Source organism: Sturnira hondurensis, unplaced genomic scaffold, assembly GCF_014824575.4.
Source record: "Sturnira hondurensis isolate 20B ecotype Veracruz unplaced genomic scaffold, ASM1482457v3 Scaffold0005329, whole genome shotgun sequence".
NCBI lineage: Eukaryota > Metazoa > Chordata > Mammalia > Chiroptera > Phyllostomidae > Sturnira > Sturnira hondurensis.
Genome location: NW_028077960.1, coordinates 11430445 through 11446531, shown reverse-complemented (window position 1 = coordinate 11446531; position 16087 = coordinate 11430445). Strand labels below are relative to the sequence as shown.

The window sequence follows — 16087 nt, the reverse complement described above, 5'->3', positions numbered from 1 at the left end:
TATCAAACTTTAATCTTTAGGTTGATAAACTATTCTTTCAGGACCTTACTTTCATAAGTTTCCAATAATTTATATCATAAGAAGAATCAAAGGTATAGAAATACAGATTCAGTAACTACAAATTGATTCACTAGTTTTTAGAGGAGAAAGAAATAGCAGGAGAATAAGATGAAAATTGTCTTGTTTCATTCTTGTACACTTCTTTCTCCTAATGGTGCTATACATTATTGGACTTTGATTCTAGGTTTTCTGTTTCTCAGCATAGAAAAGAAAATAATGCAACATATGGACCGCTTCACGAATTTGTGTGTCATTCTTGCGCAGGGACCATGCTAACCTCTGTGTCGTTTCAATTTTAGTATATGTGCTGCAGAAGTGAGCACTACATTAAATTAATACCCAACTGTGTTAAGGTTTCTGCTTCAGGGGCATTTACAAATTTTTATTCTAGCTGTGGAATTCATTTTGTAGTATTTAGCTTGTATTTAGCAACTTTAACTCACTTATTTTTTTCCTTTTATTTTAAAATATTTTATTTATTTATTTTTAGAAAGAGAGGAAGGGAAGGGAGAAAGAGAGGGAGAGAAATAGTGATGTGCAAAGAAACATTGATCGGTTGCCTCTTGCATGCCCCCACATAAGGACCTGGCCCACAACCCACGCTATCCCTGACCAGGAATTGAACTGGCGACTCTTCGGCTTGCAGCCCGTGCTCAGTCCACTTAGCCACACCAGTCAGGCAACTCATTTATTTTCAAGAAATTTCTAGGCATTAGGTGATTTCTTGTTTAAACTACACGGCTTATGCTTGTATTTAGTACAATGAGACATGCATTTACTCCATTAATACCAAATAGCCTTGAGAGTTTATATTACATTGAATGTTCCAGGTGTAGGTTCCAATAGCTCCATGAGGAATGTAGCTTCCAGGATTTCAAACAGAACACTATTTCCTCTTCTATAAAATGCTTGAGAATCCCCTTGGAAAAAGTCATGTATTAGGGACATTTTGTCTTACATCAGTTTTTAATTAGAACAATTCAATTTAAATCTCCGTTAAGTATAATGTATCTTCATATTCATTAGATATAATGTTAAAAAACATAACTCCAGAATTAACATACAGCCCTGGCTGGTGTAGCTCTGTGGGCTGAGTGCCAGCCTGTGAACTAAAGGGTCAATGGTTCGATTCCCACTCAGGGCACATGCCTGGGTTGCAGGCCAGGTCCCCAGCAGGGAACGTGTGAGAGGCAACCACATATTGATGTCTTTCCTTCTCTTTCTCCCTTCCTTTCCCTCTCTCTAAAAATAAATAAAAGCTTTTAAAAACTCCAGAATTAATTTTTTGAATATTAATCAAGATTTACTGTGAGTCTCATTGAATTCATCCTTGACATGGGTTGAAATTAGAGCAGTTTTAAATAATCTAATTAGATTATTTAAATTATTATTTACTGTTTCCATAGCTAATGGAAAACGGGTCCTAAGAGCTGTTTCTGCAGCACATTTACTTAGCAGTTGTTTTGTCTTGTGTTGAGGACTTGTGGGAAGGGGCATGTGAGAATCTGGCAAATTATCCAGTATTAATTGTACTGGAAGTGGTGTTGAACTTAAAGTGGAGAGCTTAGACTGGTGCTTTGGTGCCACTGAGAAAATGTTTTAGGATTTAAAAGGAAAGTTAAAATTTTAAAATAACTCCAAATTAAGCCCTGGCTGGTGTAACTCAGTGGATTGAGCATGGGCCTGCCAAAAACAGGGGATCACGGTTCGATTCCCAGTCAGGGCACATGCCTGGGTTGCAGGCCAGTTCCCAGCAGGGGACACACGAATGGCAACAATACATTGATATTTCTCTCCCTCTCCTCTTCCCTTCCCCTCTAAAAATAAATAAATAAAATCTTTAAAATATATATAAAATAAAATAACTCCCAATTAACCTTATTCTTTTATGAATAAACTTAATTGACAAATTGTGAGCCTTCCATATACAGTCTAACTTCTTAAAATCCGGAAACATTTTTTTTCATTTCAAATCTACTTTTACATTAGTATTTAATTTTTTCCTATTTTTATGTTGCTGTGTATCTGAATCTGATAAGTGTTCGTATGGATATGCTGTGAGGCTGGATTGTGGTCTGAGCAATGGAGAGTGTACTTTCTCTTCTTCCATTTGCCACTGTGTCAGGCCTGATGTCATAGCTTTATATATAGAAGAAACCCTAAAGTGTTTTTTAATGGTGTAGACTATAAACCTAAATTATTTGTTCTTTGGATGTAACTAATGATCGTTCCATCCACTAGACCATCAGTACTCTAAATAAAGGAATAATGATAATGTACCAGATATATTGGTTTATTTAACAGAATCATTGTTATTTTTGTACTGGATGTATGAAATTAAAGAACTTCTTTTCTTTTTTTAAGGTTGTAAGAGAACTAGTCAAATATACAAATCACTTTAGGATATTGGCTCTTAGTGCCACACCAGGCAGTGATATAAAGGTAAGTAAAATGTTTTTCCATTTATTAACAGTTACAAAATTAAGAGCTTTTGTAAGTGGCTGGATCAGTTTTCTTTTTTTCTCTCTTTTTAAAGATTTTATTTATTTATTTTTAGAAAGGGGAAGGGAGGGAGAAAGAGAGGAAGAGAAACATCCATGTGTGGTTGCCTCTCAAACAAAACCCCTACTGGGGACCTGGCCTGCAACCCAGGCATGTGCCCTGACTGGGAATCAGACTGGTGACTCTTTGCCTTGCAGACTGGCACTCAATCCACCAAGCCACACCAGCTAGGGCAGTTTTCTGTTGTAGTATTTACTTTCAGTTTAGGACTCCAACATTTTTTATAATATGCCTCCCTTCTGTTTGCAGGGTTTTTTCTACATTAGTTGTTTTCAGACTTAAAGTGTGCATGAGAGTTGCCTAAAGCTGTTTGTTAAATTGTACTGTTTGCTTTAAAAGTTTTCTTTAAGCCCTGGCTGATGTGGTTTAGTGGATTGAGTGCCGCCCACCTGGGGGCCAAAAGATCCCCGGTTCAATTCCCAGTCCAGGGCACATGCCTGGGTTGCAGGCCAGGTTGCGTAGGGACCATACAACAGGTTGGGGCCACACAACAAGCATCCACACATTGATATTTCTCTCACTCTCTTTCTCCCTCCCTTCTACTTTCTCTGAAGATAATAAGTAAAGTCTTTTTAAAAAAAGGTTTTTTAAGTTTTATTTTGAAATAAATTCAAACTTCAGAATATTTGTAGAAATTGAAGTCTTTGTGTGTCCTTTGCTTAACTTTCTCTAATGTTAATGTATTATATAACCATGGTAAAATTACTGAAAGGAAATTAACATGTGTGCAATACCAGTAACTAATCTGGAGACCTCATTAGGCTTCCTGCCAGTGTCCTTTTCTGTTCCAGGTTCCAGTTCAGGATCCCATGTTGCATTTAGTTGTCATGTCTCCTGGGCCCTTCTATCTGTGACAGTTCCTCTGTCTTTTTCGGTCTTCCATTACCTTATCTCATTTTTCATGCTGTTTTTGCAGGGTGGACACCAATTATTTTGCAGAATATCCCTCAGTTTAGGTTTGGCTGACATTTTCTCATAATTAGAGTGAAGTCATGCATTTTTGGCAAGGATACCCCAGAAGAGATATCTTTTTCAGCACATTTTATCAGAGAATACATGGTATTGATATACCTTATTGCTAGTGCTGTTAATTATTATTTTTTAAGATGCCATTTTCTCCATTGTAAAATTACAGTCATTCCTTGTATCCTCAAGAGATTTGTTCCAGGACCCCATGGATACCACAATCCACAGAGGGTCAAGTGCTTTACATAAAATATCATGGTACTTGCTTATAACCTATGCACGTCCTCCTACAGACCTTACCTCATCCCTGGATTACTTATAATACCCAATACAATGTAAATGCTATGGAAATGGTTGTTTTACTGTATAATTAGGGAATAATGACAGGAAGAATAAGTCTGTACATGGTTTAGTACAAATGCAGTCATCTTAGGCCTAAATACATAGTACCTTTTAGCAGCAAGGTAACTTTTTAAAAAATTATATATTACTGATTATGCTATTACAGTTGTCCCAGTTTTTACCCCTATGTACCCCTCCACCCAGCACCCCCCACTCCCTCAGGCAATCCCCACACCATTGTTCATGTCCATGGGTCATGTGTGTAAGTTCTTTGGCTACATTTCCTATGCTGTACCTTACAGCCCTGTGGCTACTCTGTAACTACCTATTTGTGCCTCTCAGTCCCTTCACCTCTTCATCCTTTGCCCCACACCCTCCTCCCGTATGACAACCACCAAAACCCTCTCCATATCCATGATTCTGTCTCTGTTCTTATTTGCTTAGTTTGTTTTTTAGATTCAATTGTGGATAGATTTGTATTTATTGCCATTTTATTGTTCATAGTTTTGATCTTTAAGATTCTTTATCTTTAACCTTTGGCATTTTAATTATGATGTGTCTTGGAGTGGGCCTCTTTGCATGCATCTTGTTTGAGATTCTCTGTGCTTCCTGGACTTGCATGTCTATTTTCTTCACCAAGTTAAGGAAGTTTTCTTTCCTTATTTTTTCAAATAGATCCTCAATTTCTTGCTCTTCCTCTTTTCCTTCTGGCACCCCTATAATGCGAATGTTGGGGTGCTTGGAGTTGTCCTAGAGGCTGCTTACACTATCCTCATTATTTTAGATTCTTTTTTCTTCTTGTTGTGATTGATCATTTTTTGGTTTCTTATGTTCCAGATAATTGAGTTGATTCTTGGCTTCACTCGCTCTACTGTTGTTTCCTTATAAATTATTCTTTTTTTAATTTAAAATTTTTATTTATTTTTAGACAGAGGGGAAGGGAGGGAGACAAAGAGTCAGAGAAACATCAATCTGTGGTTGCCTCTCATGCACGCCCTACTGGAGACCTGGCCCACAACCCAGGCATGTGCCCTGCCTAGGAATTAAACCAGTGACCCTTTGATTCTTATGCACTCAATCTACTGAGCCACACAAGCCAGGACTCCCTGTAAATGATCCATTTCAATCAGCGAGGCCTTTGTTTCTGACTAGATTTTTTTTATGATTTTGATGTCTTCACTGAGTTCCCCGAGCATCCTTATACGCAGTGTTTTGAACTCTGCACCTGATAGATTGTTTATCTCCCTTTGTTTAGTCCTGTTTCTGGAGTTTTGATCCTTTCTTTCATTTGGACCATGTTTCTTTGTCTCCTCATTGTGGCAGCCCCCTTGTGTTTGTTTCTATGTATTAGGTAGAGTTTCTGTGACTCCCTGTCTTGGTAGTATGGCCTAATGTAGTAGGTGTCCTCTAGGGCCCCCTGGCACAGCCTCCTTTGTTACCCAAGGTGGGTATTCGAGGTATGCCCTTCAAGTGGCTGAGTACACCCTCCTCTTGTAGTTGAGTCTTGGTTGCTGGTAGCAGGTCAGTGGTAGGGATTTAACCAGGCTAGTCAGGTGCAAGGACTGGCTGTGTCCACCAACCGTCACCCTCCAGTCTCCATGGAAGATCAGCTGTGCAAGAGTGGCATGGTGGTGCTCCATCTGTAGCTGTCCACTGGGTGAACAGGCTATATGGTTTCCTGGGTGGTGTAGGCCAAGGTCATCTCCCATCTGTTTTTTCTCCTAGGCCACCCTGCCTGAGCTATAAAACAATCTAAAGTGGTTGATACTTATGTTGGGCTTGGAGACTCCCAGGGGAAACCAAGCTGTGAATCTAGGCTGACTGCTGCTAATACTGGGCTTGGGGCCATTTAATAAGAAATGAATGCTGAGGGCTTACTGAGGCTGGACTTACTGGGTCTGCTGTTGCTTGTTTAATAGGATTTAGCAAGTTGTGATACAGGAGCCAAAATGAGCCGTCCATATGAAAGAGACTCTGTTACAGCTTCATGTGTGTCTGTAAGCTAGGTGGGACAGAGTCCTAAGGACCTCTAGGGCAGGACAAACAGCCTTAGCCAGGTTGATGGAGTCTCAAATATGGTACCTATCGGCTGGCTCTGTGGCTCTGTGAGGGGTGGGATCAATGGCCTCTGCCCACCTTTCTGTCTGGGAGAAAGCTCTCCCCCAGCTCTTGCCTTGATGCCGGAAACTTCAGTTCCCCCCCTGTATGCCACTGATGCCTTTCAAGCTGCCGCCTTGGTGCTGAAGCTCAGAGGCAGTGAGTCTGAGTAAGTCTGTTCGTGAGTTCTTTAACAGGAACTGCTTGGGACTCCAGAACTTTCTTCTACCAACTCAGTCCCTGCTGTTTATTGCAGCCAGAAGTTATGGGGATTTATTTTCCTGGGCTGGGGGCCCTTGTGTGGGACTGGGACTCCTCACTTCCAGGGTATCCCTTCTGAATTTTTATCCACCATGTGGATGTGGGACCAGCCCATTCTGCATCTGCAACAGTCCCACACCTTCTACCAGTCTGGACGGATTTAGTTTCTTTAATTTCATAGTTGTCAGACTTCCATTCAACTTGATTTCTTACAGTTCTGAGTAGTTATATAATAGTTATAATATACATAATAGTTATAATAGTTATAATAGTTATATATTTCAGCTGTAATTTTGATGTGGTTGTGCAAGGAGGTAAGCAATATTTACCTATGCTGCCTTCTTGACCCTAGTTCAGCTCTTTATGTTAATGTAGACTAATAGATTTTTTTATGGACTATAATCCAATACCACCATTAATTTTGTTGCTCAAATTGATCCAGTTTTGATTGTTGGAATATCCTTGAGATGACTTTTGTGTCCATTAGAAAACATTTTTTTCCTACAATTTTTTAGTTTTGTTAAAATTTTTTTTATTTATTGATTTTTAGACAGAGGAAGAGGAGAGAGAGGGTGAAACATTGATTAGTCATTATTTGACTTATTTATGCATTCATTGGTTGATTCTTATATATGTTCTGATGGGGGAATGAACACACAGCCTTGATAAATTGGAATGATGCTGCAATCAACTGAGGTACCCTGCCAGGGTCTAGAAATCACTTAAAACACACACACACACACACACACACAGACACACACACCCTTCCTAACTTACTGGCATCAAGATATTTTATGTTCATTTGGTATGTTCCTTGTTTTAGCCATGGAAACAACCATTTGTCCAGGGAGTGCTGGCATCTTTTATTGGAGGCTGGTAAAAATGCACATTTTGGGTGCTATCCATTGACATTCTGAGTGTAGTAGCTCTGAGAGAGCTTCTGTATTGGCTTTGGATACTTTCTAAGATGACTCTGCCAATCTGCAAGACTTTCTTTTTTGGGGGGCATAGCCTTGATGATTTTTTGAAATTTCTATTTTATTTCTGGTCTTTCTCCTAACTTTGTTTATTGTCAGGTGAATTAGTCTCTAGTAGAGACTTGAACTTTTTAAGTCTGCTTAATTGTCATCTCTTCAGAGAAATCCACCCTAAGCTATGACAAGTCAACTCCCGTCTTGTGATTTTCTTAATATTTATCATAATCTGTGATTCCTTTGCTTGTTCACTTATTTGTTGACACTTTGATCCACTAAAATAGTAGCTACATGAATGCAGGAATTCTGTCTGTCTCGGTTACAGCTCTGTTATCAACTCAATACCTGGCAGGTGGCATGTGGGAGCTACTCAGATGTTTGTGGAATGGATGAAAAATGTTGAAGTATTACTCATGTTTATAGAATGGTTACAAATTTACTCTAGATTTTAAATTTATGTGGGTTAAATTTATTAACTCCATAACTATAGTAAAGTATCTATTAGGCCCAGGTATTGGGAATACAAAGGTGATTAAAGATGTGATTTTGTCCTTGGGAATTTTTTGTTAGAAACTAAGACCATTAAGCTTTTCTAGTTTTTTTTAAAGCTCTTAATTTTTAAAAACGTTTATGATTGACTCTTTCTTTCTCCCTCTTCCCCATCTCCTACCTCCTGCCTCCAAACTCCAACCTCCTACCACTCCCTCCTCTTCAGTTCTTAATTACACTGTCAATACTATAGTCTAATGTTATAGTCATTATTCATGCTAACAGGTTTTATATTTTTGCTTCTATGCTATATTTTTATAATTAAGTTCCTTTAGGAACTTTGGGTGAATGAAATTCATCCCTGGAAATAGATTCACATCATATATATTGTTTTAAATGAAAAATATTCTGCTAATTTATCAATACTTGATTTAGTATAGGTCTTGTACTCTCAAATTTGTAACAGGTTGATTTTATGGTATTCCTTACAAATGTAAGATACATTTTTATTCTCTCTCTTTTTTTTTTTTTAAAGATTTTATTTATTTATCTTAGAGGGGAGGGGAAGGAGAGAGAGAGAGAAATATCAATGTATGGTTGCCTCTCGTGTGTCCCCTGCCAGAAACTGGGAACTGGCCTGCAACCCAGGCATGTGCCCTGACTGGGAATCGAACCGCGATCGTGTGGTTCGTAGGCCCGCACTCAATCCACTGAGCTACACCAGCCAGGGCATTCTCTCTCTTTTTTAAATTTTTATTTAACTCTTGTTCAAGTACGGTTTTCTTTCTTGTATTCCCAGCCCTGCCCCCCCATGCTCCCATTTTTATTCTCTAATAATAACAAGACTTCTCTGTTTTTCCTACCAATATCAGTGGAAAGTATTTGCCAGGAATCAGGAAATCTGGATTCTAGTTTTGGCTCTAAAATTGGCTGTTCTAATGTTTTAGGGATTTAGTTTGCTGATATGAAACTTTTGTTGTCTGTGTCTTTGTAAAAGGTTGATGGAATGCATCACGGCTATTGGAAAGTGCAAATACCTTTGATTAACTTGTTGGGCGTCTATTAGTTGTGTCACTTCTGATGGTTTTTATAGTTTTTTAAATAAACACTTAATAGTGTGAATTTTTAATGTTCCTTTCAAAATTTTGCTACCTTATTTCTGTTAGTGACAAAGTAAAATATTTAGTAGTAATATATTTATAATAATATTTCATTGGTTTTGTGTAGGCTGTGCAACAGGTTATTACTAACCTACTCATTGGGCAGATAGAACTTCGTTCTGAAGATTCTCGGGATATTTTGCCATACTCTCATGAGAGACGAGTTGAAAAGCTTGTTGTTCCCCTCGGTGAAGAACTTGCAGCCATCCAAAAGGCATATATACAGGTAAACCATTCTTACCTCAATTCAGTGTTTCAAATAAATGAACTGACAATGTAATTATTTTACTTAACAGAATCTGGCTGTGAGAATATGTGGCAGTCATTTTATAATTAACGTGTTGACAACTTATTTGAAACTAAAAATTTTGGATATAGCACCATTCTTTACATGTACTGACAAAGAAGAAATACAAAATGATATACCATTTCTAAAGCCAATAGTAGCTTTATATCATTTTGTGTTTTTTTAAGTAACCCTTTTCATTATAGTATGACCCTCCCATGTACACATACAGCAGAGTTCTCAAAACGTGAGTGTGCAGCTCAGTGACTTTTCACGTAATGATCACACCCATAACACTTATCTAGATTCAACCAGACGTTTCTTTGTAAGGAAATATATTTTCAGTATTTTCCTCCTTGATCAACTGGAGGCAGTCTTGCCCATCTGGTAACATTTGCCAATGTCTGGACACATTTTTGGTTGTCCTATCTGGAGTGGATGGGGAGTGGACTTGCTACTGGCATTCGGTGTATAGAGGGCCAGGAATGCTGTGTATCATTCTGCAGTCGACAGGAGAGCCTGCCCTTCCCCCCCAACAACAAAGAATCATCTAGTCCAAATGTGAATATTATAGTTATTGAGAAACTCCTTACACTGTTATCACTTTCAGTGGGAGAAATTTGAGGTAACACAATGTTTTTCCTATAGTTAATAATTAATATTATCCTAGGAGAAAACTTTGTTTTTGTATCCTCATTGTTGTAGATTAAAGTGGCTTCTTTGCCATGTCTCTCATTGAGAGACATGATACATTTTCCCTTTCCTAGAAACTATGCTGGCCCTGTGACTGACTTTGACCAATAGTTGTGATGAACCTCAAGCTAGCCATGTTGAAGAGAAGGGGGAGAAACCAGCAGTAAGTAGCTAGAATTGAAGGTGCAGACATATGGCCCCAGATGGGTATTTTCAGCTATGCCCCAGCCATCTGAAGCTCTATCAGGAGCAGAGAAAAGCTATCAGCACAGTGCCCTGATGGCTTTTTTTTATTTCTTATTTTTAACAGTTGCAGTAATTGTGGATGTCAGGAAATTTGCAAAAATAGCATAGAGAGTTCCTGGCGGAGACACTTTAAGAATATGCAAATATTCTGTTCTCAACATGTTTTGCCCACTGATTTTAGCATAATAATGGTGGTTCTGGCATTACAACAATTTCTGTAGTGTTTACCTAATCATTGTTCCCTTTTTCCCTTATTTCTTTTACATTTGTTAATTTGAATTCTTCTATAATGAAGTTGTTTCTTCTCTTATTAATTCAGTTCTTTGTATCAGTATAGACTAATAGACATTTATTTTTCTTTGTGGGTTAAACCCAGTACTGTTGTTACTAATTTTGTTGCTCAGATTATGCCAGCTTTGGCCGTTGGGACCTCCTTTAAGATGGCTCCTGTGTTCTTTAAGATGTACTTTTTTGGGAGTGTGGTTGGAGGGGGGAGAACTTCCTATCTCTCTGGCATCACAAGATATTTTATGCTCATTTGGTATTTCTCTTTTCCCAGCCATAGAATCAACCATTTTTCCAAGGAATCTTTGTTCCTTTTAGGGAAAAATGTTGTGTAGAAACCAAGATCTAGGCACTAGATGTTCTCATTGTTGTGGTGGTGTCATAGTTCCTAGGCTGTCTCAGTGAACTGCTTGAATTCTTACCCACAGAATCAGAATCATGAGCAAATAAAATTATTGTTTTAACCTATGATGTTTTGAAGTAATTCTTGATGCAGGAATGTATAACCAAAACATTCACTATCATTTAACCTTCAATAAATCTTTCTTAAAGTGAAGTTTTAAAGGAATATGGTTTATTTTTTGTGTTTAAATTATTTGTAACAAAGTTCTCAGCATAATTAATAATGCAAGACCAAGTCTTTTCAATAATCATCTCCTAAATACTAATACATTTGCTTATGACCAAAATTATTTTACTTACATCCTGCCTTGTGTGGCTCAATGGATTGAGTATCAGCTTGCAAACCAAAGGGTACCTGGTTCGATTCCCAGTCAGGGCACATGCCTGGGGTTGTGGAGCAGATCCACAGTGGGGGCACATGAGAGGCAACCGTACATGGATGTTTCTCTTCTCTTTCTCTCTCTCTAAAAATAAATAAATAAAATCTTTTAAAAAATGAAATTATTTTACTTATAAGAATTTAAAAATGGTAATTTGTGTGATCACTATAACAGGAATTTAATTTTATCAGTATTTTTTAGAGTGCTTTTTTAAAAAAAAATTGATTTTGAGAGAGGGAGAAGAAGGGAAAGAGAGAGAAAGAAACATCATTTTGTTGTTCCACTTAATTATGCATTCACTGGTTGATTCTTGTGTGTGCCCTGAGCATGGATCAAATCCTCAACCTTGGCATATTGGGCTGATGCTCTACCCAGCCGAGCTACCAAGTCAGGGCTGAGAATGCTTCTTTAGGCAGTGTGATCAGCGAAGTAGGAAGGGAAGAAAAATAAAAAATATACTAAAATGGCCCTGGCTGCATGGCTTAGTTGGTCAGAGTGCTGTGCCATGCGCCAAAGGGTTGCAGGTTTGATTCTTGGGCAGGGTACATACCTAGGTTGTATGTTTGATCCCCAGTGCGGGCACCTACCGGGGCAACTGATCAGTGTTTCTGTGTGTCTCTGTCTCTCTCCTTCTCTTTCCCTCGCTTTCTCCCTTCCTCTCCAAAAGTCAAACATATCGTTGGGTGAGGATTAAAAATAAAAAACGAAATAGGTCTATTTTAGGAAGTAAACATTAGGCAAAAATTTGAATACTTTATTATATGTTACTGTAGTACACCTTCATCTGAAGGTCTCTTTTCTCCTACACTATGGTATTAAGCTCATTCCTTCATCAGGGCCTTTTGTCTTCTGTTTCCTCTCTCTGGAATGCTCTGTCCTCAGATCCTCTCATGAGAGACACACCTCATCATTCAGATGTCAGATATTATCGTTTCAAAGAGACTGTTGTTGTCCATCTTATTTGATAGTGACTTCTTTCCCCTCAAAGACTCTGACATTACTGTATTTTAGGTTCTTAAATGCATTTACCATAATTGAAATTCTCTACTTCCTTTTTTCACTTTTTATTCTTTACCTACTTCCACTGTATATAAACTTTATGAAAGTACAGGTTTCATTTGTTTTAGCCACAATATGTCCAGCATTGAGAGCAATGCTTGATGTATAATAGATGCTTCATAAGTATTTCTTAAAATAATGAATCAACAAATGAAATTAAATATACTCAAATCATTTGACTTAGTCACCAGTCTACAAATATTTGCCTATGTGTCAGACCTCATTTGAGGCACTGAAGATGCAACAGTGAAGAAACCAAGGCCATCCTTTCATGGTGCTTAGGCTGGGGAAAGAGAGAGTTAAGAAATAAACAGGTAAACATATATGTCCTTCAGTTATAGTTGGGTCTAAAAAACGGTTGTTAACTGGGGGTAATTGTCAATCACTTTAAAATTTTTACTTTAACATTTTATCATCTTTTCAGTGTTTATTTAAAAATTCACTTTAGGATAAACTTTAATATATAGTTTATAACTCTTGTTTTAGTATGTGATAAAATGATTTGAAAAGGACTTTAAGAAAAGATTAAACTAAATTTCTTTGAAATTTACAGATTTTGGAATCATTTGCCAGTTCTTTGATTCAGAGGAATCTTTTGATGAAAAGGGATATCCCCAATCTAACAAAATACCAGCTAATTCTGGCAAGGGATCAATTTAGAAAAAACCCACCTGCAAATTTTGTGGTAGGTATTTTAAAATAAATTTTGATGATAGCTATAAGTTTTTAGTCAGCCTCAGGATAAAATGGAAATAATGATTTTGGGGGGGATACATATATTGTGAGTTTGTCAAGAATTGAGATATGACTTATATACTTCATAAAAACGGAAAAATTGAACAGCAAATGAATTTTATGATTTCAGTTAAGATAAATGTATCCTGACACTTTTAATTGAGCATTAGTCTTTTAGTTCATTTCTGTTTTGCAAAGGCAAAGGGCCATGCTAGAGGGTAGGTCCTAACTTTTAGTCCCATAGTATTTTGTCTTAACTGTCAATACTGAGGCTGGATGAAGCATCACAGTAAGCTTCTTATTACTAATTGCCATAGAAAAAAATAGGCTGGTAGGAACGTAATCATCAAGGTAGGTCCAAAGTCAGATGTTTGCAAGCACAAAAAGGCACAGTCTTTCATGGAACTGAAAAGAAATTCGTGTGCAAGAGAACAGAGGTGAATGAACGAAAGAAAGTAAGAAGACAACAGTGAGTGAGCCAGTTTGCCTCAGGAGAAGGATGGAGGAAGTCAGAGATGAGAGTTCATCTAGGTGTGACCACTTGGGAGTAGCTGTAAGTGCAACACAAGAAACGCGGACTTTATAGTGTCTGGGGAACCAGGAAAGGAGCCCTTTCTGAGCAACTACAGGGTAATATACTGAACTTTAATAAATGCTTTAAAATTTCTGCTAAAAGTTGATGATTCATTGAAATTTTAAATAGTAAATCTAAAACTGTTTAACTGGATTTTACTAACAACATTTTATATTTTATAGAAAGCTGATTTCACCCCTTCAAGTAATTAGGCTGCCATTTTAGGGCATTTATTGCTATCATACAAACATTTAAAATAATTATCACTGATGTTAAATGTGACTAAAAACATAAGCCAGAGTGAGAATAATAATCTTTATCTCTAGTAAAGGAAAAATAATTAAAATATATTTTCAATGGTCTTTTTTAAAAACTATCTCATTATATAGATACACCTACTCTGTGGTCCCATAAACAGAATGTGTACTTCACTTTTCCTTGAGGTTAAAAGCCCAAGAACATGGCCTAATTCTCTGGGTTCAAATACTAGCTCTCTTACTTACCACTTCTGTGAGCTTCTTGATCTGTTAAATGGGCATAGCAGTAGTACCTACTTCCTAGGAATTAAGAGTGAGTGAATTTGTATAAGTAATATGCTTGTAACAGTGTCTCCTTGGTGTCAGTTACTATTGTGGTGTGTATAGGTGGTGTAAAATGTTAGTGCTAAGCATCCTGATGAATTATTTATCCTGCTGACATAATATATGTGAGGATAGGCCCATATTTCACTTACTTTTCATTCTGTACCAAGTGTTTGGTTTGATGCTTGACACATGGAAGATGCTTATTAAATATTTTTGAAAGACGAGCCCTGGCGGGTGTAGCTCAGTGGATTGAGCGCAGGCCTGCGAACCACATGATCGTGGTTCGATTCCCAGTCAGGGCACATGCCTGGGTTGCAGGCCAGTTCCCAGCAGGGGACTCACGAAAGGCAACCATACATTGATATTTCTCTCCCTCTCTCCTTCCCTTCCCCTCTAAAGATAAATGAATAAAATCTTTAAATATATATATATATTTTTTTTAAAAAAATATTTTTGAAAGATGAATGAAACTATATACGAGGTCTGTCCAGAAAAAGTCCAGCCATTGTCAATATAATGAGAATGGTTTGTGTGACATTGATGTAACCTGGCAGCCAAGGAGAGTGGGCTGGAATGCGCATGTGTGAGCAATGACAAGGTCACTGCATCATTGGGGGTGGTAGATGCTTTTGAGTGAGCATGTGCACTGTGTGGCCATCAAAGTCAAAATGACTGATCAGAATAACAAATCTGCATCAAATTTTGCATTAAGCTTGAATATTCCTCTGTGGAAACTACTCAGATGATTCAGAAGGTCACAGCTATGGGCATCTGGTGGTTGGTACTTCCTCACAGCAACACTCCCCCTCATGCATCACATCTTGTGCAGTTTTTTGATGAAACATCAAATCACCCAGGTGACTCAGCCCCCTATAGCCCAGGTTTGGTGCCCTGTGACTTCTGGCATTTCCCAAAACTAAAATCACTTTTGAAAAGGAAGATTTCAGACCCTCAGTGAGATGCAGGAAAATACAGTGGGACAGCTGATGGCAATTGGGAGAACTGTGTGAAATCCCAAGGTGTCTAGTTTGAAGGGAACTCAGGCATCATTGTCCTGTGTACAGTGTTTCTTGTATCTTGTGTTTTCTTCAGTAAATGTCTCTATTTTTCATATTACATGGCTGGATACCTTCTAGAAAGACCTCATGCTGCTAATAATTCACCTATAAAAAAGCAGTATGTGATAAATAGTTCCCTCCTTTACCTGTTCTTTTTAAAATGTAAGTTTTCTGTTTAGTTAAACAAAAAAATATGAAATGATGTGTTATATGGAGAATACATTGACACCTTTCCATAATAATGTCCTAGACATTCAGTAGAACCAGTAAGTTTTACATGAAACATACATCTTTATTTCTCTGGTTAAATTTGATATATGTTTGTTTTTCTAGGGAATGCAACAAGGTATAATTGAAGGAGAGTTTGCTCTTTGTATTAGTTTGTATCATGGTTATGAATTATTGCAACAAATGGGAATGAGATCGTTATATTTCTTCCTTTGTGGAATTATGGATGGAACTAAAGGTAAATTAAGGAAATACTTACATGTATAAGTTTTGCTGAAGTTAAACACTTTGGGTTACTTAAAAATGCTTTAAAAAGCAAAGAAATAGTTTTATAAAAAATGACCATATTTCTTTGTTTGTTTGTTTTTCTTAAGATTTTATTTATTTTTTGTGAGAGGGGGAGGGAGGGAGAAAGAGAGGGATAGAAACTTTGACGTATGAGAAAAACATCAATCAGCTGCCTCTTGCACACCTCCAACTGAGACTTGGCCTGCAACCCAGGCATGTGCCCTGACTGGGAATTGAACCAATGACCTTTGCATTTGTGGGTTGGTGCCCAACCCATTGAGCACACAGTCAGGGTCATATTTCTTTGTTTTTCATAAATTGCTGGAAAAAAGGCAAGCCATTCATATATGAATGTGTA

At 37.6% G+C, this 16087-nt stretch overlaps 1 protein-coding gene and 1 non-coding gene across 2 annotated transcripts in view; one reads left to right on the top strand and one right to left on the bottom strand.

The window, feature by feature from the left end:
• The window catches only part of FANCM (FA complementation group M), a 63555-nt gene that overhangs the window by 2467 nt on the left and 45001 nt on the right, over window positions 1–16087 (top strand). Inside the window, exons 3-6 of the mRNA XM_037047202.1 lie at window positions 2425–2502; window positions 8979–9137; window positions 12816–12947; window positions 15547–15679. Coding sequence (XP_036903097.1) covers window positions 2425–2502; window positions 8979–9137; window positions 12816–12947; window positions 15547–15679 — 502 coding nt within the window. The remainder of the gene's footprint in view (window positions 1–2424; window positions 2503–8978; window positions 9138–12815; window positions 12948–15546; window positions 15680–16087) is intronic.
• On the bottom strand, window positions 280–383 carry LOC118987853 (U6 spliceosomal RNA). Its single transcript, XR_005066656.1, has one exon. It is a non-coding gene; the product is annotated as a U6 spliceosomal RNA (small nuclear RNA).